At 42.6% G+C, this 24,773-nt stretch overlaps 1 protein-coding gene across 7 annotated transcripts in view; it reads left to right on the top strand.

Moving 5' to 3' along the window:
* The window catches only part of LOC135546378 (BCAS3 microtubule associated cell migration factor-like), a 363,062-nt gene that overhangs the window by 4,221 nt on the left and 334,068 nt on the right, over nt 1-24,773 (top strand). For 6 of the 7 annotated variants that reach the window (XM_064974752.1, XM_064974747.1, XM_064974748.1 and 3 more), the window contains 5 exons: nt 1,438-1,492; nt 1,744-1,819; nt 4,267-4,373; nt 11,261-11,342; nt 14,415-14,487. In XM_064974752.1, the coding sequence (XP_064830824.1) occupies nt 1,438-1,492; nt 1,744-1,819; nt 4,267-4,373; nt 11,261-11,342; nt 14,415-14,487 (393 nt within the window). Of the gene's footprint in view, nt 1-1,437; nt 1,493-1,743; nt 1,820-4,266; nt 4,374-11,260; nt 11,343-14,414; nt 14,488-24,773 lie in introns of those variants that run through there. The other variant, XM_064974751.1, reaches the window with a different exon arrangement.

Genomic DNA, 24,773 nt, shown 5'->3' with positions numbered 1-24,773 from the left:
ATATGAATGAGTGATGGTACAGAACGGCATAGGCAAGATGCAGTAGTACAGTATATACATATGAGATGAGTAATGTAGGGTATGTAAACATTATATTAAGTAGCATTGTTTAAAGTGGCTAGTGATATATTTTACATTTCCCATTATTAAAGTGGCTGGAGTTGAGTCAATATGTTGGCAGCAGCCACTCAATGTTAGTGGTGACTGTTTAACAGTCTGATGGCCTTGAGATAGAAGCTGTTTTTCAGTCTTTCGGTCCCTGCTTTGATGCACCTGTACTGACCTCGCCTTCTGGATGATAGCGGGGTGAACAGGCAGTGGCTCGGGTGGTTGTTGTCCTTGATGATCTTTATGGCCTTCCTGTGACATCGGGTGGTGTAGGTGTCCTGGAGGGCAGGTAGTTTGCCACCGGTGATGCATTGTGAAGACCTCACTACCCTCTGGAGAGCCTTACGGTTGAGGGTGGAGCAGTTGCCGCACCAGGCGGTGATACAGCCCGACAGGATGCTCTCGATTGTGCATCTGTAGAAGTTTGTGAGTGCTTTTGGTGACAAGCCGAATTTCTTCAGCCTCCTGAGGTTGAAGAGGCGCTGCTGCGCCTTCTTCACAACGCTGTCTGTGTTGGTGGACCAATTCAGTTTGTCTGTGATGTGTACGTCGAGGAACTTAACTTACTACCCTCTCCACTACTGTCCCATCGATGTGGATAGGGGGGTGCTCCCTCTGCTGTTTCCTGAAGTCCACATGGAGCGAGGAGAGGGACTGAAGCTATACTTTTAAACTGGCAATACTAATGTGCTTATAAGAACATCCAATAGTCAAAGGTTAATGAAATACAAATGGTATAGAGGGAAATAGTCCTATAATTCCTATAATAACTACAACCTAAAACTTCTTACCTGGGAATATTGAAGACTCATGTTAAAAGGAACCACCAGCTATGTTCTCATTTTCTGAGCAAGGAACTGAAACGTTAGCTTTCTTACATAGCACATATTGCACTTTTATTTTCTTCTCCAACACTTTGTTTTTGCATTATTTAAACCAAATGTAACATGTTTCATTATTTACTTGAGGCTATTGATGTATTATATTAAGTTAAAATAAGTGTTCATTCAGTATTGTTAGTAATTGTCATTCGTACAAAAACAAAAACAAAACATCGTCCGATTAATCGGTATCAGCGTTGAAAAATCATAATCGGTCGACTTCTAATACAGAAGCTATCTTTATTTGGTGAAAGACCAAGTCTAAATTATGGCAAGAGCAGCTCAAATAAGCAAAGATAAATGACAGTCCATCATGACTTTAAGACATGAATGTCAGTCCATGTGGAACGTTTCAAGAACTTTGAGCATTTCAAGTGCAGTCAGTGTGTCCAGTCTTTTGACTGGTACTGTACACATTCAGCAAGGTAATACTCTTATGTTATTACAGTGAGCAGTCGTATATGGAGAGTGTTGTGACCTTCCTCCAAGATGTGGTCCCTCAGGTAACACTGTTTTATTTGATTGTCGTCTTTTCTCCAGTAACATCAATGTATATTACATTTACATGTTACCATTACTCAGATTGACTAGTTTACTCAGGCTGTCAATGTTATTTTTATAAGGCATAATAACTATATTATTAACTCAATCACACATTATCCACAGAGATCCTATTGAAGTTTATTATTATTTTATTCTATGACATAAACAGACTCAGTAATAATTTCATCTGATTTAATTTTGTCTATTCAAGGCATACACAGGTGCACCCCCAACTGATGAAAAAGAGAAAATAGTTTGGGTCAGATTTGAGAAAGCTGACCTCAATGGTAAGTCTAAGAACAGTTTCAAAGCTTCCCCCCTCGACTGTCTTTTGTTCACTCTTGAGGTGGACACATTTTGATAACAAGTGATATCTTGCCTCATTATTATCTGGTATTTTAAATCTAGAGATTAGGTTAAACCATATGTGTATATATATATATATGTATATGCATATATATGTGTGTGTGTAATGGTTTTCTTGTGGGGAAAGAGAGGCGGACCAAAATGCAGCGTTGTTAGTTTTGTGCATCTTTAATAAAGATGAAAATACTACAATCTACAAAACAAGAAACGTGCAAAAACCAAACCAGTCCTATCTGGTGCCACAAACACAAAGACAGGAACAATCACCCACAAAACCCAACACAAAACAGGCTACCTAAATATGGTTCCCAATCAGAGACAATGACTAACACCTGCCTCTGATTGAGAACCATATCCACGAACGATGGTCAGAACGTGACTATATATATATATATATATATATATATATAAATAAATAAATAAATAACAGGTTCTAGAATATTTGGAGTGGACTGAAATATGCTGATAAGTGGCCTCTTCTTACAATGCCTGGGAAGAAAATAGTTTAAATGTGACACATGAATAGTTCCTTTGGCAGGCATTGTTTGTCAACCATTTGATGGTTCATTATTGTAAGGACTTTGAGTGACAGGCCTGATGTAATCTCAGCGGCACGTGTGTTTGTGTGCGCACACACCAGATCTCTCCCTCAATCCGACAGCAGATGTGTTGATTAGACGCAGCATCATTGGCTGTGTTTATAAAACATTCTACCACTTTGAAGAGGAATCAATTAGAACTTCACTGTTCCTGCTTTGCATGGTCAATGTAAAGCAAATGGTTCCATACGGAAGGAATAGTTGAAATACATTAAAAGCGGCTAGAGTTGACACACATTCAAAGTAGCTAGGGTTGAATATTATTTAAATGAATTCACTGGAACACTTAAACCCCAAACATTGTTCTACATTGTGAACGAGTTCATTCAGAAATATTTTTGAACTTGACAAAGACAAATTGTCATGTTTCGTTGGACCAGGATTCATCATTTTAGATAGCAGCAACAAACACAACAGTAAAATCTATTTTATAAACTGATTATACACAGAATATACAAAACATTAAGAACACCTGCTCTTTCCATTACAGACTGACCAGGTGAATCCAGGTGAAAGCTATGCTCCCTTATTGGTCACTTGTTAAATCCACTTCAGTCAGTGTATATGAAGGGGAGGAGATGGGTTAAAAGAAGGATTTTTAAGCCTTGGAACAATTGAGACATGGATTGTGTGTGTGCCATTCAGAGGGCGAATGGGCAAGACGAAAGATGTCTGCCTTTTGAAAGGGTTATGGTTGTAGGTGCTGGGGGGGATTGTGCAACTCAATGTTAGGAAGGTGTTTCTACTGTTTTGTCATCTCAATGTGTGTTTGTGGGGAGAGACACCGACACAGATGCATACACAAAACAGGCACATACAACAGTTATGATGTCTGGGTCTCTGGGATGCAGCCTGCTAAAGAAATGCCCTGGTTTGGATTAGTCAATTCAAATCAAAATAAGTTTTAATCAGTCTACAGAGTTAACTGAATAGAAATGTATAAACTATCAAAATAGAGTCGCACAGTCCATATATAAACTCCCAGTAATTTATTGGGTTTTTACCAACGTTTCAGCATCATGTGCCTTCTTCAGTGTAATGTCATGAATACTTTTACCAGGTTATGTAGACAAATAGTGCAATTAGTGCTACCAAAGACAATAGTGAGGGGTTTGTCATAATGATTAAGTTAATTCATTAATTAGTGAAACTGTTAAACTATTGTTTTTATGACATTAAATATATTAGGCTATTGTAATCATATAGAAACATAATTGAATATTGTACATAATATTAGCATCAACAGGGGGAACATATTAGGTGTACGCTAATAAGCTGTAGGAAGTATATATACAATTATAAGACTTGTTCATAAGAAGTGCCTGAGATCAAACTCAGTATTGAGACCACGAGGGGTCAATGTTTTTGGATAGGATATCCAGTAAGCCTCCCTTTGTAGTAGTCAGATCTCGACGTTACTTCCTCTCCTTGGTAGAGTAACATGCTTAATGCCTGTGTATTTGAGGGAGGAGATGGGATGGTTAGTTTCAACAAAGTGAGCTGCTACTGGGTAGTCAATGTTCTTACACCTGACTGAGCTGCGGTGTTCAGCTATGCGATATTTTAATTGTCTTTTCGTTTTTCCTACGTAGACTTTCCCACATGAACAGGTGAAAATAAAAATATCTTATTTTGGTAGTTTTAAAAGTTTATTCGCCATAGGTCAGCACCTCCACACAAACACATTTTTCTGGGTGTGCGCCAGCTCTTGTTTTTCCCCCGTATATAAATGTATAACATCCCTGTGTGTTTTGCTGTGTGTCCGTCAGATACGTCCCGCTCCCCAGAGTTCCTGGAGATGCACAGTGGCTGCAGTGACCCTCCTCTCTGCCTCATGATTGGTTACGCCGACGGGATGCAAATATGGAGCATATCCGTGAGTAAAGACCACCTATAACATACAGACCACCTGTAACATAAAGACCACCAGTAACACAACCAACTGGTGTTGGTGTTGAAGTCAATAGAAAGATGTTCATACAACGACAAAAGACCACAGAGACGTTATTGTATCTGACTTCCAGTACTCCTTGTCCCCCACTAGATGTCAGGATATACCAGGGTGTTACAGCTATTCTCTTCTTAAAACGCTCCAGGCAATTCCAAGTCCTGACAACTTCTGCACAAATGGTCTCTCTAAGATCTGTGTTGTGGGTGTTGAAATATGAGATGCGGGTCTTTGTGTTGTGGGTGTTCAAATGAAATATTTCAAGTGTAGAGCTGTTTACATTTGATGAGCAGGGTGGGTGCTTTCCACAGGACACTACTCTCTCCAGGTCCCACAATTACAGGACACATAGCGCCTTTTGTGCACTAGGGCTGGGAATTGCCAGGGACCTCAAGATACAGAATTATCACGATACTTAGGTGCCGCTACGATATGTATTGTGATTTTTATTGCAATTCGATGTTCCAAACATATTGCTCACCATATGTCTGCTGCAAAGGGACAAGAGAGAGCCATGAGAAAACAAGTTTTGATCGCCATGGAAATAAAAGTGTTGAAAAGTAGCTCCCTATTTTAAAAAGAAGATGGAGAACAGGCTATGAAATTAAATACTTGAGGTTTGGTGCAGGTACAGCCAACTAGCACAAAAGTTATATTGCGATATTGTCAAAACGATATATTGTAAAAAATAATATCCCAATATGTAACTATCACCCCCGCCACATCACTATTTTGCACCCACATGGAGCAGACTTCCGCAGTAGAGACATGCACAGGCCTCCACAAGGTGAGGAAAATCATGGAGGTGAGAGACTGGCCACTCATTTCCTCCTCTCCTCCTCGCCTGTCACTGAGGAGGTAGACTTAGCCAACAAGATGGAGGACATTTGATATTCTTAGAAGGTGGTTTGTTTTGATGTGACCTGTCTCATCCCAGGGTCAAATATTTATGAGGTTGTAAAGTAAGAAACCACTTACTGAGAAACGTAGTAGTGGTAATGGCATTAAACTTTTTCCTGCAATTTCTTTTCACCCAGATTTTTATTCTTCAGAGTTAATATCAAAGCCCAACAAGGAGGAAATGTATTGGCTATTTGAAAGATCTGTTTTGAAACAACCATTTTTTCAACCACAGTAAATTTGTTTCCAGGAATATTGAGAAATTCTCTTGGAAAATCATTAGAGGAATTTGTCAGCTCAACTTAACAAATAACCCGCAACTCTGCAACGGCCTCCATTTAGGACTATCAGGTTTCAGGTGCAAGCTGTCACAGAAACATGCAAACTTAACATACAGTTTAAGTCAGAACATACACCTTAGCCAAATACATTTAAACTCAGTTTTTCACAATTCCTGACATTTAATAGTAGTACAAATTCCCTGTCTTAGGTCAGTGAGGATCACCACTTTATTTTAAGAATGTGAAATATCAGAATAATAGTGGAGAGTGATTTATTTCAGCTTTTATTACTTACATCACATTCCCAGTGGGTCAGAAGTTTACATACACTCAATTAGTATTTGGTAGCATTGCCTTTAAATTGTTTAACTTGGGTCAAACATTTTAGGTAGCCTTGACTTGGTTGTCCTTAAGCCATTTTGCCACAACTTTGGAAGTTTACTTGGGGTCATTGTTCTTTTGGAAGACCCACCAAGGTTTAACTTCCTGACTGATGTCTTGAGATGTTGCTTCAAAATATCCACATAATTTTTCTTCCTCATGAAGCCATCTATTTTGTGAAGTGCACCAGTCCCTCCTGCAGCAAAGCATCCCCACAACATGATGCTGCCACCCCCGTGCTTCACGGTTGGGATGGTGTTCTTTGGCTTGCAAGCCCTCCCTTTTTCCTCCAAACATAACGATGGTCATTATGGCCAAACAGTTCCAGTTTTGTTTCATCAGACCAGAGGACATTTATCTAAAAAGTAGGATCTTTGTCTCCATGTGCAGTTGCAAACCGTAGTCTGGCTTTTTTATGACGGTTTTGGAGCAGTGTCTTCTTCCTTGCTGAGTGGCCTTTCAGGTTATGTCGATATTGGACTCGTTTTACTGTGGATATAGATACATTTGTACCTGTTTCCTCCAGCATCTTTACAAGGTCCTTTGCTGTTCTGGGATTGATTTGCACTTTTTGCACCAAAGTGCGTTCCTCTCTAGGAGACAGAACGCATCTCCTTCCTGAGCGGTATGACGGCTGCTTCTTCCCATGGTGTTTATAGTTGCGTACTATTGTTTTTACAGATGAAGGTGGTACCTTCAGGTGTTTGGTTCATCCTGGTTCATGTTTGGTTCATTTGAGGTCTTGGCTGATTTCTTTTGATTTTTCCCACGATGTCAAGCAAAGAGGCACTGAGATTGAAGGTATGACTTGAAATACGTCCACGTGTACACCTCCAATTGACTCAAATGATGTCAATTAGCCGATCTGAAGCTTGTAAAGCCATGGCATAATTTTCTGTAATTTTCCAGATGTTTAAAGGCACAGTCAACTTAGTGTATGTAAACTTCTGACCCACTGGAATTGTGATACAGTGAATGATAAGTGAAATAATTTGTCTGTAAACAATTGTTGGAAAAATTACTTGTCATGCAGAAAGTAGATGTCCTAACCGTCTTGCCAAAACTATAGTTTGTTAACAAGAAATTGTGGTTGAAAAACGAGTTTTAATGACTCCAACCTAAGTGTATGTAAACTTCCAACTTCAACTGTTCATCCTATGAGCTCTGAACAGACTAATTCCTTAATAAGTCCTTTCTAAACATCCACAGGCCACGAGGGAAATGACACACTCTTTCCCTCCGCACACTAACACAGGAGGCTGTCTGACATACACACACAATGAACGACGTGTCTGTTGTTAACGCACCTCTTCTGAGAATTGAGGAGAGAGACTATAGGCAGCGAGCTACCGATGTGCTACGCTAGCCTGCCTACATGGTACCATCCAGAATAAATGAGGAGAGATGGGCCATAGCCAGCTTGCTACCGATGTGCTTCGCTAGCCTGCCTGCATGGTACCATCCAGAAAAAATGAGGAGAGATGGGCCATAGCCAGCTAGCTACCGATATGCTACGCTAGCCTGCCTACATGGTACCATCCAGAATAAATGCCGAGAGATGGGCCATAGCCAGCTAGCTGCAGATGTGCTGCTGCACTACATAAACTCAGCAAAAAAAGAAAGGTCCTCTCACTGTCATCTGCATTTATTTTCATTAAACTTAACATGTGTAAATATTTGTATTTGTATGAACCCCTGGTGAGACAAAACCGTGAAGAGCACTTTTTGACGGTCCTGTCTCGTCCAGCGACTGTGGGTTTGTGCCCATAGGTGACGTTGTTGCCGGTGATTTCTGGTGAGGACCTGCCTTACAACAGGCCTACAAGCCCTCAGTCCAGCCTCTCTCAGTTCCTTGTGTAACTCGGGCAGTTGTTGTTGCCATCCTGTACCTGTCCTGCAGGTGTGATGTTTGGATATACCGATCCTGGGCAGGTGTTGTTACACGTGGTCTGCCACTGCGAGGACGATCAGCTGTCCGTCCTGTCTCCCTGTAGCTCTGTCTTCGACATCTTACAGTATGGACATTGCAATTTATTGCCCTGGCCACATCTGCAGTCCTTATGCCTCCTTGCAGCAAGCCTAAGGCACGTTCACGCAGATGAGCAGGGACCCTGGGCATCGTTCTTTTGATATTTTTCAGAGTCAGTAGAAAGGCCTCTTTAATGTCCTAAGTTTTCATAACTGTGACCTTAATTATCTATTGTCTGTAAGCTGTTAGTGTCTTAACGACCGTTCCACAGGTGCATGTTCGTTAATGGTTTGTTTTTCATTGAATAAGCATGGGAAACAGTGTTTAAACCCTTTACAATGAAGATCTGTGAAGTTATTTGGATTTTTACGAATGATCTTTGACAGACAGGGTCCTGAAAAAGGGACGTTTCTTTTGTTGAGTTTATAGTCTATTACCATCTTGAGTTGGGTATAGTTCTTTTTCAAAACCAGTTGATCAAGGATTGGAATTGACCCCAACTGGTTGATTCATTGTTAAGGTGTTTTTCCTCTTCATCTTCCCCTCTTTTTCTGTGGTTTTGGCATGTTTCTGGGACAGGTTTTTTCACTGGGTTCATATTAAGTGATGAAAGCTCCTCGGTCTCTAACCGTGAGTGGTTGTGAAGTGTTTGTGACAGTCGCTAAACCAACACCCTCTGTAATGGCACTGACTGCATAGACACACACACACACACACACGGGCTGACAGAGGGAGTTTGTTTGTGTATTACTGTCCTGTTAGATAGCCAGGGATCTTTGACTGAAAAGGTGTCGCTTGCCAGGCCCCAGGCAGATAAGTCCAAGACTAGCGTGGGCAAGTTGTTGGACTGAGTAGGTGTTGGGGGAAATGACCAGCTTTGAAGAGAGGTGTCTGTGTGGGTGCTGTTATTATTAAAACTAGCCTGAGTACAGTCCCAGATACACTGAGTACAGTCCCAGATACACTGTCTCCACCGGCTGCCTGGCTATGAGCTTCATCGGTTTCCAAAAGGGTGTAAAGTTATCACTGCTGGTCTGCAGTCTGCTTTGTAGCTCAACAGTGAAAACGGCCCCTGCTTGTGTCCTTAGTACCAGACGTTGCTCTTTGTGTGTGTCCCTGTCATGTGTCCCTCATGATGGAAACTAACATTTAAATCAATTGCAGTTATTTTAGGATCCCAAAACCACTATTTTTGTTTGAAAGTATTCATCATTATTCACTGATCATGTTCATCCCCCACCAATATGTCATGCAGTGTGTCCTGTCTATGTTCACTTGTGAATATGGCCCAGATATTGTGAGTCACAACTGAGGGGTATTACAGATTAGAAAAGTGTACAACACACTAGTTTCCATTTGAAAACATCCCACCCAGACCAACAAATGAAATGAATAAAATGAAAAACATTTTTTTTAAACACGAAGAAGCAATTTGGCATATTGCTGTGTTGGCAGGCGGCCAATGTAATGGCGGAGAACAGAGATAGATGTTGATGCCTGGCTGTCATGTCACACAGAGCCGGTTAAGGCAAGGATGAGCTGTGCGGTAATGCTCAATGCCCGCCGTATTATTATCCAAACCCCCTCCACAACACACAATCCGGCAAATTCCATTATTCTCCATTTGCCATAGAAATCCCACACCCAGTTATTCCCTCTATCTGTGCTCTAGTCTAATCTGTCGATTGTCACTGGGCCGGGCTGCACTTTTAATAAAAACAATGGCCCGATTCACCATTTCGAAAAGAGGCTACTAATTGCGAAAAGAGCGTTCATCCTCGGATGTGCTTATCTACTTAAGACACGCGGATTAGGGCATCAGTATTGTGATAATGCACATTTCACTAATTTATTGCAAAAAAAAAGAAAACAAATGGGGTTTAGTGCTTAAAACAATGCACCATTACACACGTCAGAGCCACTTCAGACCACGCAAGTGTTCTGACCTGACTATACAAGCCTCTCTCTGGGGCCTAATGCAGGGGATAACCTTGCATCTCCATGGCATAGAGCAGGGACACAGCTACCAGATTTATTTCCATTAACAGTTCTCCTTGCATCTGACACATAAGTAAAGATGGGAAGCAACCTACAATAACCTCAAATATATTGGTGTCCTCCAGCTATAGATACTGTAGCGTCCCAGAACGATGGGATATAGGCCTACACAGCAGATGTGGTGGACATGTTCAAAATGTCAATGTGTCAACACTATTTCCAGAACAGTATCTATCTTCTAACCTATTATTCTTGAGTTACTATATGTTGGGCTATGTTTGATCTCAGTTCTGTTTAAAGCATTTTAGATGTCAGTCATCATAGCTCTTTTGAAAGCCGTCAGCTGAGCTGACTGACTGGTTATCAGACTCTGCAGCCCGTTCTGTTCTGTTGGCTCGGTCACAGAAAGAGTAGGCAGCTTGTTTGCATCGCAATGCTTTGGGGACCTTTCTTGGTGGCTATTAATGTGCGGTTTGGCTGGCACTTCAACCACCAGCCCCCCCTCCTCGACAAGCCCCTTTCCACGCATTTGGAATAGATTATTTTGCTTACAGTGTGAACAAATCTCTCTTTGTTCCGGTCAGGGGCCCCCACATTGTCTTTTGACTTTGCCCTGCTGCCGACTTCTTAATCCTTTAGCCTCCATCCAAACCGGAGCTGTAAGTTTGGTGGTGTAGCGTTGATAATTCTATCACTACTGTAGGTATGTGGAGCTGACATGGCTCCTCAGGACACTGAGGCTTAATTGGAAGTATGGCCGGATTGATTATCGGAGTGACCTCTTAATAAAGACACTATCTCTCTTAACTAGTGGTCACCCCACCGAGCGCATGGAGTTTAGTATCATCAGAAAGAACAACTCCAGCCTTGCTGACTATGGCCAACTGTTAACCGTTTCTTATCAAGTGTTTCCCCTAACATTGTATAGGTGGGCTTCCCCCCTGCCGAGCTCTATTCCCTCTGTTCAGCTGGTGTTCGCTTGTCCACGTGTCTTTGACGAAACGACACCGTAACCACAGTAAAATAACAATGTCGTCTTTTGCACACCAACTAAAGCCTTTAAAAAATATATATACATTTGTTTAATTTCCTTTCCTTTATTTAAAAGCAATCAGAGTAAATGAATGGTTTTAGACTGAGCGTTCATTGTATGCATGTATATCAGAAGGCCGGGAGAAAAAGCTGACCAGCCACTGTAATATAGTCTCAAAGCTTTTGACTTGTTACCTTTACTTGTTATATTGTTGTTGAACTTGCTCTATTCTTTTTTTCCCTCTCTGTTGTAGCTGGGTGGGGAGGCCCAGGAGCTTTTCTCTGTGCGCCACGGACCTGTGAGAGCTGCCCACATCCTGCCGGCGCCCCATATCAGTGAGTATCTACCTGCTTACCTCTGCCGTCTTTTTGGTGTACCCTAACATTTAGTTTTTATGTCGTTCTACGGGTTCACATCGGACTGTCTTTGAATGTGATGCACATTGTAAGCGCGTCGTTCCCAGCGACTCAAGTCCCCAAGATGCTGTCGTTCTAGAAATCAGTAGAAAAGCTCAGCTGTTTTCAGCTTGTCATGCCACATGAACCTTCTGTCTATCCACGTTAGTCAATATTTGTCCACCCAATCTGCAAAGTGGAAGAAAAACGCTCTGCAGTTGAATTGATGCGTTTTGAAGGATACTGGTCTTGTTTTTCCTCTGATGTGGGCTTCAACACGGCCATGAATCTCTCTTCCTCCGTAAAAAATGTAATCGCTTAAACTCAAATCTGTTCTCGCCAGCGCTCAAGGACCACTCTTGAAACGAAGTTAAGTGTGTCACAATTTATGCTGTTTGTGTTTGCAGTGATACACCATGCATTAATTAAAGACTACCCGGTTTGTCAATAGTCAGGAGCCCCTCTCTTCCTGTTCCTATGCTAATATTAAAGGCAGTCCTGTAAGAATGATTACTGTTGGCCTCAGCTGGCTCAGAATGAAGTGCCAGAGCCCCCCCCCACCAGCATTTCTCGCACAAGTAACTCATTGGCCGCATTGTATTACAGGGGTAATGGCATTTCTAAAGGTTAGGTATGGAAGAGAGGCAGGCCAGGGAAAAACATGTCCAAGGTTTTGATCTAATCATGTTCAACCAGAGACTTCAAAAGGAAAGCAGAGGGGTAATATCACCTTAAGGTTGCCTATGGACCGCTCTCACAGACAGACACAGTTTTATCTAATATAGAAGCATAAGCATTCACATCATCTAAAGCCGGTACACAATTTGATTTCCCTCGTTCCGCCAATGAGTTATTCTCCAGGCATGAAGTTAGAATTTTCTGTCACTGCAGGTATAATTCAGAAATGAAGTGAAAAGCACAAAACTCTAGCATGTGGCGTTCTGGTGAGAAACTCAGCTTTTTGTTCTTGCTCTGTGTTCCGGTCCTTTGGCAGATTTCAACAATGCACAATGACAGCATTGAAAGGGCCCTGGACGGGGATGAAAGCCACAGACAGTAATAAGAAGCAGCAGATACCCAACACATGAGAGGAGTGATTCTCTGACCGCTAAAATAAAAATGAATTGTACTAGCGGGGGAGAGAGAGACACTGATTGCAATCTGTTATACCCAGCCGGGCGCAAACAGTGTTGCTCTGTGGTGAGCTGTTAAAAGACCAATTGTTTTAGTCGGGATCCTGGGTGGGCGGTTTTGGAAAGTCCTGAAAATAGGTGTCGGTTCAAAAAAGGCAAAAGGCCCCTTCCCGGAATAGAGGCGGAAGTTGCAGTTTTCCGAAGAGAGCGTTCCGTTTATCAGTCCAGCATCCTCTGGTATAGACCATACATACGCCTACCAAAATGATTCACAATACAATAGATGAGCATTGATGACAAGTGATCGTAATATGTATGAGTCCTTTGTTGATCTCTTGAACAGTAGAGTGGATGTCAGTAATAGTATTGTGTTTTTTGGCCCTCTGTGCTGGACCTGAACTCCTATGACCCAGAGGCCCAGCCTCCATATTAAAGCCCTAATTACTGAAACAGCTCTGGAAATTCTATAATTTATAACAGCAAACATGTTAACTTTAGACTTGCCTCTCTCTATAAATGAGATAAACACGCACTCAACACTCAAACATACAAATGTCGAATGGGCAAATGTAGATGCGCACACAGTCAACGCTCAAACATACAATTGTCGAATTTGTATGTCGAATGAGCTAAACTATATCTCTGAAATGACAGTCCACTCATAATCAAAGCGTAGTCAACACTAGTAATGAGATCTTAGATCTTTTTCTCCTGACTCTATTTACAGAAACTGTTTATTTTCCGAAATGCATTGTTCAAATGAAACCCTTTGGTCTTTTGGGGTAATCATATTTGCCTACAGCTCAATATGGTGACCCCGTTGTGATGTTTGATGACAGAAATATGAGTGCAGAAGAAAGGCTGTGTTTGGGAGTGTTAGGGGTTTGAGGACGGTATGTTGGCTCTCCCACACGGCACGGTCACACCACAGGAACTCACAGTGATTACTGTCGGGGCTAAATGACTCCCCTCCACAGGCCTAACATCTTCTTCAATCTGGACTCCCACTACACGCGCACACATACACACACACACCGCATCCCTCCAATCCCTCCCTCCCAACACCATCTTTAAGAATGTGACAATTTAGGGAAATATGGGCTCTGTAGACTTAATGCAACATGTTTTCTCCTCCGCCCTAAATTTGTGTCGCAAATGGCACCCTAGTCCCTACATAGTGCACTACTTTGGCCAGAGCCCTATGGGACCTGGTCAAAAGTAGACGCTCAATGTAGGGAATAGGGTGCCATTTTTGACTGAATCTAAATATGCCCACTTGGCTTTTACCATACTGTAATTTCCCCTCCAAAACCAAAAGAATTAAACACAGAGGGAGACAAAACCCTCCTCAGCTTTGAAGGCGTTCTCTTTCTTTTTCCCCCTCTTGTTCCTCTCCTCCATACCGAGGGAAAGATGGTTTGAGTTCAACATGTTGCGCAGAGTGCTATTTCTGGTCCTCTGTCTCTCTCCTCTTAATGTCTTCCATGCTGGTATGTTAATATATTTGATCCCCATAGGTCTTCATGTAAACCTGGGCATTATTTTGTGGTTGGTGGGGATGAGTCCTCCCAAGTTGACAGGAATGAGAGGGTCTCTCTTGTTCTATTTTATATTTTGTCTCCATTTCCTCTTCCAGAGTTTTTTGGGGTTATAACTTGATTACAGAGCTGCTGTTGTAATGTAATCAACACGCATCCTGCTGCGGTAGTGTTGGTTAAGTGGAGTGAGTGGCTCTGGCAGGCTGGGCCCGGGCCCACTACACAACAGGCCTGTCTCGCATGCATAGGGCCCCCTAATGATGAATGTTCCTCTTTGTGTTGGTCAGTTGTTTCACTGCTCTCGGTCAGTCCCTCATCATCCTTCTCTCTTCTCCTCCTAGGTCCGCTGATGATTGATGGTTTTGCGGACAAGAGGCCTCTCCTGGGGGTGTGCAAGAGCATTGGGTCCTTGGGGTGAGTACAGTACACATCCCTCATCACATCGCTTCCTGGGATATGGGATGGGTTATGCTGGGAGATGCAGTTTGGAAGGTGGTGTCTGATATCAGCGACTGACTTGACTGAATCCACAAAAGTGTGTGGGTATATTTGTGTATATATACAGTTGAAGTTTACATACACTTAGGTTGTAGTCATTAAAACTCATTTTTCAACTACTCCACAAATTACTTGTTAACAAACTATAGTTTTGGCAAGTCGGTGAGGACATCTACTTTGTGCATGACAAGTAATTTTTCCAACAATTGTTTAGACAGATTATTTCACTTATCATTCATTTTGATTCACTAATTCCAGTGGGTCAGAAGTTTACATACACTAAGTTGACTGTGCCTCTAAACAGCTTAGAAAATCCCCGAAAATGATGCCATGGGTTTAGAAGCTTCAGATCGGCTAATTGACATAATGAGTCAATTGGAGGTGTACACTTAGATGTATTTCGAGTCCTACCTTCAAACTCAGTGCCTCTTTGCTTGACATCATTGGAAAATCAAAAGAAATCAGCCAAGAACTCAGAAAATGTTTTTTAGACCTCCACAAGTCTGGTTCATCCTTGGGTGCAATTTCCAAATGCCTGAAGGTACCATGTTCATCTGTACAAACAATAGTACGCAAGTATAAACACCATGCGACCACGCAGCCGTCATAACGCTCAGGAAGGAGACGCGTTCTGACTCCTAGAGATGAACGTACTTTGGTGCGAAAAATGCAAATCAATCCCAGAACAACAGCAAAGGACCGTGTAAAGATGCTGGAGGAAACCGGTATAAAAGTGTGTATATCCACAGTAAAACGAGTCCTATATCGACATAACCTGAAAGGCCGCTCAGCAAGGAAGAAGCCACAGCTCTAAAACCGCCATAAAAAGGCAATACTTCGGTTTGCAACTGCACATGGGGACAAAGATCATACTTGTTGGAGAAATGTCGTATGGTCTGATGAAACAAAAATCAATCTGTTTGGCCATAAAGACTATCGTTATGTTTGGAGGAAAAAGGGGAGGCTTGCAAGCCGAAGAACACCATCCCAACCGTGAAGCACGGCGGTGGCAGTATCATGTTGTGTGGGTGCTTTGCTGCAGGAGGGACTGGTGCACTTCACAAAATAGATGGCATCATGAGGCAGGACAATTATGTGGATATATTGAAGCCACATCTCATTAGTCAAGACATTAGTCAGGAAGTTAATGCTTGGTCGCCAATGGGTCTTCCAAATGGACAATGACACCAAGCATACTTACGAAGTTGTTGCAAAATGGCTTAAGGACAACAAAGTCAAGGTATTGGAGTGGCCATCACAAAGCCCTGACCTCAATCCAATAGAAAATTTGTGGGCGGAACTGAAAAAGCCTGTGCGCGCAAGGAGGGCTTCAAGCCTGACTCAGTTACACCAGCTCTGTCAGGAGGAATGGGACAAAATTCACCCAACGTATTGTGGAAACCTTGTGGAAGGCTACCCAAAACGTTTGACCCAAGTTAAACAATTTTTAATGGCAATGCTACCAAATACTAATTGAGTGTATGTAAACTTCTGACCCATTGGGAATGTGAAAAGCTGAAAAATCATTCTCTACTATTATTCTGACATTTCACATTCTTAAAATATAGTGGTGATCCTGACTGACCTAAGACATGGAATTTTTACTAGGGATTCAGTGTCATGAATTGTGAAACTGAGTTTAAATGTATTTGGCTAAGGTGTATGTAAACTTCCGACTTCAACTGTGACTATATATATAAATATAAATATATATATTATATATATATAATATATATTACTCTTTGTATTTTACCACATTTTTCTCCTCAATTTCGATCTTGTCTCATCGCTGCACCTCCCCAATGGGCTCAGGAGGCAAAGGTCGAGTCATGCGTCCTCCGAAACATGACCCGCCAAACCGCGCTTCTTAACACCCACCCGCTTAACCCGGAAGCCAGCTGCACCAATGTGTCGGAGGAAACCCCGTTCAACTGATGACCTCGTCAGCCTGCAGGCACCCAGTCTGCCACAAGAAGTCGCTAGAGCGCGGTGAGCCAAGTAATGCACCCCCGGCCAAACCCTCCCCTAACCCGGACGACGCTGGGCCAATTGTGTGCCGTCCTATGGGACTCCCGATCATGGCCGTTTGTGATACAGCCTGTGTTCGAACCCGGGTCTGTTGTGACGCATCTAGCGCTGCGATGCAGTGCCTTTGACCGCTGCGGGGCTTTTTACACTACAAGCCCATACAGATCCGATAATGTGAGTTTATATGTAATTCTATGTGCAAGCACAGGGCCGTCCAATATTGAAAGAAAGTTGCTGTTCCTGATGACATCAAATAGCGTTACAGTCCATTAGCTCTCAAGCCAAATCAATAGCCTTTCTCTGGATGGGTCAAAGTTGAACTGCGCCACACACACTTGTAATCCAGTTTCCACATGTGCTAACCATGGCTGCTGGTAACCATGACCACTGGTAGGTGTGATGTGCGTCAGTTGGCAACAAGGCATAGTTTTATTTTATTGGGCTTGCCTGTTTTCGATGCTTATAAGAAGTTAGTATATGTATAATAATAGACTCATGTCTGGTCTAGTCGTTGTATTTCTCTGGCCTCCCTCTAACTGATTGGTCACAGACAGATCCACAGTGGAACCGGATTGCACAACATGTCAACGTGACTTGCATACTCGGACTATGTCTGCAATGACACCCAATTTAGTAGTGCCCTATATAGGGATTGACTCTCATTTCAGACGAAGCCTTAACATGAGTTCCCTTTCCCTTCCACCCTTCCTCAAATGCCTGATTTAACAAGGAAACAACAGGTCAAGTAGTTGTTTTGATCTTTTGCTAGAAAGAGGGTAGAGGAGGGGAGGGGAGGGGAGCAGGTAAAAGAAGAGAGGAGATAAGCGGGGAGGAGAAGAGATTTGAAACTTCCATGTGCTAATGGAATGTCCTGTCTCTTTCGCCAGGGTGTCAATCTTTATGACGTTTTCCCATTGAAAATGTGTGGAAAGGAAGGGGGAGACCGGCTCGGGCCCTTGGTTGTACTGCCTCACATTGATGTTACGAGGTACGAATCTTAAGTACATTTGAAAGCTGGGTAGTAACAGCACCACAAGCCCCCCCAAATCCATACATAGAGAGGGATGAAGGCAAGGAGAGAGGAGATTAAGAAGATATGTGGCACCTTGGGAAGCCGGACGAGTGGGGAATGGCTGGCTGGTGGAGAAGGAGCAAAGGTATGAGAGAACCACAGACGACTGCTCTGCGCTCTTCTCTCCATACCCTGCAAAGGCTGCTGTGAACTCCCCCTTTCCCCTCTTCCAGAACAGCAAAAACATAACTCGATATTTCCTCCCCAGGAAATGAAATAAGGAAGTCTGTCTTCGGCTGGGCTTTGATGGAGACCACCTTCCCCATGTTTTTAAAGGAACACTGCCTGCTCCTCTGCTGCCTTTACCTCTCTCCCCCTCTGCTGCCTCTCTCTCTCCTTCTGCCTCTGCCACCGATTCTGGCTCTGCCTGGCCCCTCCTCGGCCTCTGTACTGCCTCTTTTAGTCTTCTGAATGTGTCCTGGCTGACACGGAGAGAGGAATACAAACAGGGAGGGTTTGGCTACTTCGCCCAGTGACTGACGCTCAGCACTAATTCTGAAAACATGCTTGCTGCTGAAAAGCCCAAACCCTGACATCTGGCTGAATGGCACATCCAGACTGGGGCCGTCCTGACCCCCGACCGACAGAAGTGTTTGGTAAATAACACTACATTAAAAGATGAGAGAAACTCCCCTATGGCCGCAGCACAGTTTTTTCCGTTCGGGCCGTTCGTAAACTTACTAAGGTCCTCACACAGTTTTTAGCATATAATCATTTTAAATAACAGCTTTTGTCAACCAGCAAAAAGGATGCCGGCTTGACACTTAAATGGAAAACAGATTGGAGTCTTGGCCGCGAGAGCAGCGCTGGTTTTGAAGTTGGTTCAGTCAGCTCTAGGCTTAGATTACAAGATTTGCAAATTAAAGGAAAACTAGAAAGTCAAAAAGCATCTGTGCCTATCCTTGTATTTGTGAACTTCTAGCCAGACCCACTCAACATAATTTTATCAATGGAAAGGATTATGCGTTAAGCCAAAACAATTTATAGATCGAGTGATTTTCCTGACGGCAAAGTACATATGTGTCCCTTCACGCTCTGCGCCAGTGGGGGAATTAGTAAAGAATGCCTGTGTGCCATCCTGTGGCAGCCCTTGGGCTCTGGTCTGCCTCCTCCTCACATAGTATCTGGAAAGGATTTGTGTTTCCAGCCCCTGCTGCTGCTAGTCGTTGTTATTATTTTCTTTCATTTTAATTAGTTCCGCAGGTATTAACATTCAGAACATTTTAAGACTGCTCTTTGTCAATGAATGCAAATCACAGAGGCAGGGGGTGGAGGCATGCTAACTGTTTGTTGGTGTTTTTAGGAGTGGGAGCATACATACACTCCCAGGAGGGAAGCAGGGAAGAAGAAACGTGCTTTTGTTATCACTTTTTTTGTATTGCAAATGGCAATAGTGCACTACTTCTGACCAGGGCCCCTTACTTCCCTGTACGCCCACCCCAAATTTCCAGATGCACAGAGGATGTGGGCATGACTTTTATTTTTTATTATAATTTATTTTTGACAAATAGTCTTCTGTCACCATGGAGATTATGGATGGATTCGTATTTTGGGAGGGTTCCGGCCGGCCGCGACACATTGTGACTCCCCCGTGGGTGACAATGCTCACCATGGCTACCTCCCAGGCTGTAGCCAGTAGCAGCCTGGAAACAGTTAGCACCAGTGAAGGAGGATACAGTGCATGTTTTTCTTGTTTACTTGTACACTTATTTATTCAATATTTACCATAATCAGTGTGTTTGCTGCTAGACCTTTCAAGACATGGTTTCAGCACCAGGACATAGCTCTCCATCTGGCTCCTGTAAACCTCCTCTGGCCCCTGTAAACCTCCCATGGACCTGTCCCTTATAACTCAGGGCTCGAGGGTCAAGGCTTTTCACACCTCAACAACCAGGCTGGTGTCATGCCCTTTATCTCAATATTCATTACAGACACATTTAGCACACAGTTTTTAATCTGACGCAGGAAGATGAAAGCTATGTGTAATTTTAAATGACACCCGTCAACAACAAAGTGAGATTGATCCTACAAGAGAGGGATAATGTCATGTCCCTAATTTTGTCTTTATCCCAAAGCTTTATCCATAAGTCCTGTTGTCACCTAATGCCTTTATATTAATTACAGTATTGCAGGGAAAACCCCACTCATTCCACCATACATTTTTGAAGAGACTTAAGGGAAAGCCTATTGTGGTTCTAAGCTGTGCTTTTCATTGCTATTTTCATGACAGGTTTAGCCATGGTAAACGCGAGGTATCCCTCTCTAAAGTGTATTAAAGGGTAAATCTCAGAGCGTTTGTATTAGAGGCACCAGATTATGGGGATTTGGGGAAGTGATGCTTTTGAAACCAGCATTAGGCCTTAGTCTCCATGATACACACTCTCACTCCCCAGCGGGGACACCGCTACAGTCACAGTGCTGTCTTTTGCGGTCCAGCCAACCACAGAATTTATTATGATTAAGATGAAGCTCAAATAGGCGCATTTTTCTTTATTTTCCCGCTTTTGTTAGTTTTCAATTTGTGGGTGGGATTGTCATGCTGTTTTTAAGAGTTGTGATGAAATCATTCCAGAACCTTTTGTAATGTTAGTCTGTGAAAACGGGAATGCCTGTAATCTCAACTAAACCAACTTTTCATTTTAGGCCACACAGACTTACATTTACACACACACACACACACTCAGCGCTTACAGAGGGCAGTCTCTGGCTTCATTTCGAAGCGTTAATTTTGACTTCAACGTCTGTTTTCTGTCGGCCCGAAAATATGTTCTGCCTCGCCAGTTTCCCCCTTCAAATGGGAAGTGAGTTTAAATTGTGGTATGTAGTGGAAGTGGCAGACAATTTGTTTTTACAGGTCACAATGAGGCATAAATACGTTTCAGTTCATTCAGCTTTTTTGCAGTATGTTTTACAGTCCTTTCATGACAAATGTCATGTAAAAAATCTAATCAGAGCGTTTCAGTTTTGTAATACTGAAGGTGTTGTTCATCAACTTAGAATTTTAGCCACTATGTATTAATATGCCCTATATTTCTATTAAGGGAAGTAGTGAATTCTTTTCCCCAAATATCACATACCAGTAACTTCCAACTGCAATTACTTTGGTGTGTGAGGATGACAAGCAGTGAATGGATGGAAACCAGATGGAGTATCTCATCTGGTAAAGAAAACCTCAGCAATACTGTACCTCACGAGGGATTTGAACATGGCACTCTCTAGTTACCAATACATTCTCTCCACCAGGAAGCTGTTGTTCTGCATGTGAGTAAGAAATGGACCAGGGGGATGCTATGCTATTTAGCACACAGTCTCTTTTCTCCTGTCATGGTTAGGGTTAGCCCCGCGGGCCCTTGTCAGAAGTAGTGTACTATACTGTTTAAGTAATAGGGTACCATTTGGGATTCATCCATCTCGTGTCATGGATTCCTCTCCCTGTTGACCGTTCCTCTGAGACAGTCTAGTCCAGGTGCAGCTAACTTCTGCTTAGATCTGTGCTCTGTCTGTCCTCTGTGTGTTCCGTGCAGACTGGGACACTCGTATAACTCAAGGTCTCCAAGGATAGGAAGACCCAAGCCTTTTGAAGAGTTTTAAAGCAATTTTCCTTATTTTCCTTTTTAAGATACTGCAGGGCAGGTTGCCTATATCTGTATTGTTTATTAACGACAAGGCTCGTTTACATTTATCAAAGCGCAATTGTTCATTTTCGTGTTGATAATGTAGTATTACTTTATAGAAATATAATTTTAGGAGTATTCCATTCATATCTAACACTTGACTGTAAAGCACAAAGTGCACTCAGTGATATGCACCGGAGTGGAGAGCGGTGGATGGCCTCGTCCACTGGTCGTCGCCGCTGTGGAGGTGGGTGAGTGCTATGGTTCTATGGTTTCTCTCGACTCACCCGACTCCAGGATAGATTTTGACTCTTCAAACATACCAGAGTCGCTATATGCGATCCCTGACTCTGCTTCGGGTACGCAAGCTATTTTAATTAGTTCCCCGCATCCAGTGCAGGCGGGAGGGATTGTTAATTGCGCTACCGAACTGCCCCTAATCAAAGCGAAACGGCCTAAACCCAGCCGTCAGAAAACACAGAAAATGTAACTTTTTTCAGTGTGTCAATCACTCTCGAGTCATCTAGGACCCACGAGCTAAGCCCAAGGGACTACTAAGGGGGCACTTGAACATTCGTAGTGTCATTCCAAAAAGTGATCAAATTCAACATCTACTCACAGACTCCAACCTTGACTTTCTCTGCCTCTCAGAGACATGGCTCCATAAACACTCTCCATATGCTGCTTTGATTGTGCCTGGCTACAATGTTTTCAGGAGAGACAGGATTGAAGGAAGAGGAGGGGGTGTGATGATTTACATTAAAGAACATATCCGATGTAAACAAATTGAGTGGTCATGTGATAATGAACTAGAATGTATCGGCCTGAAAGTTACACTGTCTCCCCAAATGTCTTTTACCCTCATTGGAATGTATAGGCCACCTTCCACCAAAAGTGTGTTTTTTGATCAGTTTAATACCATGCTTAGGGAATGTGATTTTGGGAAAGAGGTCATCTTAATGGGAGATTTTAACATTAATTATGAAGACAAGTGTTGTAGGAAAACCCTCAAACGGATCACTAATACCATTGACCTTACACAGCTAGTTAAAGGGCCAACCAGGGTGACTTGTTGCTCTAAAACACAGATTGATTTGGTGTTCAGTAATAAACCAGAGAGAGTGACTAAATCATTCAATATGGTTACTGGGCTGTCTGATCATAATCTGACACTTATAGCCAGAAAGCTGTCTAAGAGCAGGTTTAACCTCTCTACTGTTAGAAAGCCGGATCAACTCAGAATACCTAAGAGTGAATTAAACTATTTTGAAAAAGCATTTAAGGGAATAAACTGGAATGATCTCTTGTCCTATACAGACGTGGAAGCTGATAGTCAGGTTTTTCTATCCACAATCCAGACTACAATAAATGGCTTCCTAAAGAAAATCAAATCCAAACCTGGCCAAAAGAGCACTCTTCCTTGGCTAAATGGAGAAATCTGGAAATTGATGAAAGAACGAGATTATGCTCTAAAAATAGCCCTAAAATCTAAATTAGAGCATGACAGACGTAGGTTTACCATGTTGAGAAATAAGGTGATGAAAGAAATCAGACAGGCCAAGGCAAACTTTTTTATTAACATAATTGGTGAAGCAAAGGGAAATTCTAAATTGATATGGGAGAATCTAAAAAGGTTAACAGGGAAAGACCATAGTAACACTGCAAAAAGACTAGAAAGCATGGTGAATAACAATCTAACACAGGATGTAGTCGAAATAGCAATAGCCTTCAATTCCTACTTTATTGACTCTGTCAGGGCACTGACACAGAACCCCTCCACCGGTTTCTTGGGCTCAGTGCTAGTGAACGACACTCAACCTGTCTTCATCATAAGGGAGGTTTCTGAGTCAAAGGTGAACAAGGTGATTAGCTCACTAAAGAACTCTAAAGCCAAAGATGTGTTTGGGATGGACTCTACCTTTCTTAAAAACTACAAAGAGTCACTCATTGGCCCCATTACTAAGGTCACCAACACATCTATTGGTCTCGGTGTGTTTCCAAGGGTATGGAAGTCGGCCATAATAACGGCCATCTTTAAATCAGGCGACCCTGCTGACGTGAGTAACTACAGGCCCATTAGTATACTACCTGTGGTGTCAAAGGTTGTTGAAAAGTGTGTAGCAGAACAACTGATTGCCCACCTCAACAACAGCCCCTTCACATTACACTCCATGCAGTTTGGCTTCAGAGCGAATCACTCCACAGAAACGGCCAACTGCTTTCTTCTGGAAAATGTGAAGTCCAAGATGGACAAAGGGGGTGCTGTTGGGGCTGTGTTTCTGGACCTAAGGAAGGCTTTTGATACTGTTAACCATGAGATTCTCATCACAAAATTGTCAAAGTTCAACTTTTCCCCTGATGCCTTGAGATGGATGAAATCATACCTTGAAGGCAGAACTCAGTGTGTCAGAGTGAGCAATGAGCTGTCTCCCTATCGTAGCTATGATGTGGGCGTGCCCCAAGGGTCAATACTGGGGCCCCTCCTGTTCAGCCTGTACATTAATGATCTGCCTTCTGTCTGTACTGGGTTTGAAGTTCAAATGTATGCAGATGATACAGTGATATATGTGCATGCAAAGAGCAAACAACAAGCTGCACAAGAACTCACTACTGTAATGGTCCAGGTTACAAAGTGGCTCAATGACTCGTGTTTGCATCTCAATGTGAAAAAAACTGTTTGCATGTTCTTCACAAAGAGGGCAACAGATGCTACTGAGCCAGATGTCTATGTGTCAGGGGAGAAGCTCCAGGTGGTATCCGATTTTAAGTACCTTGGCATCATACTTGATTCCAACCTCTCTTTTTAAAAAGCATGTGAAAAAGGTAATTCAAATAACTAAATTCAACCCAGCTAATTTCCGATTTATACGAAATTGTTTGACTACAGAGGTAGCAAAACTGTACTTCAACTCTATGATACTCCCCCACTCAACATACTGGTTGACTAGTTGGGCCCAAGCTTGCTGTAAAACCTATTCAGTCTGTCTACAAACAGGCTCTCAAAGTGCTTGATAGGAAGCCCAATAGCCATCATCATTGTCACATCCTTAGAAAGCATGAGCTCTTGAGTTGGGAAAATCTTGTGCAATACACCGACGCATGTCTTGTATTCAAGATGGCCTGGCTCCCCCTCCACTCAATATTTTTGTTAAACAGAAAACCCAGACATATGGCAGCAGATCCACAAGGTCTGCCATGAGAGGTGACTGTATAGTTCCCCTAAGGAAAAGCACCTTTAGTAAATCTGCATTCTCTGTGAGAGCTTCCCATGTCTGGAATACACTGCCATCAGACACACATAACTGCACCACATATCACACTTTCACAAAATGCTTGAAGACATGGCTAAAGGTCAATCAGATTTGTGAACATGGTCCCTAGCTGTGTGTTGCCGCTTTCCATGTTGTCTGTTGTCTGTAGCTTGTGAGGTGTGGAAACACTTTGTTGCTTTTATGAATTTTGTCTTGCTGCTTTTTGCTCTATGTTGC

The sequence above is a fragment of the Oncorhynchus masou genome, chromosome 9 (genome assembly GCF_036934945.1).
Source record: "Oncorhynchus masou masou isolate Uvic2021 chromosome 9, UVic_Omas_1.1, whole genome shotgun sequence".
Taxonomy (NCBI): domain Eukaryota; kingdom Metazoa; phylum Chordata; class Actinopteri; order Salmoniformes; family Salmonidae; genus Oncorhynchus; species Oncorhynchus masou.
This window is presented reverse-complemented; position numbering and strand designations above follow the sequence as displayed.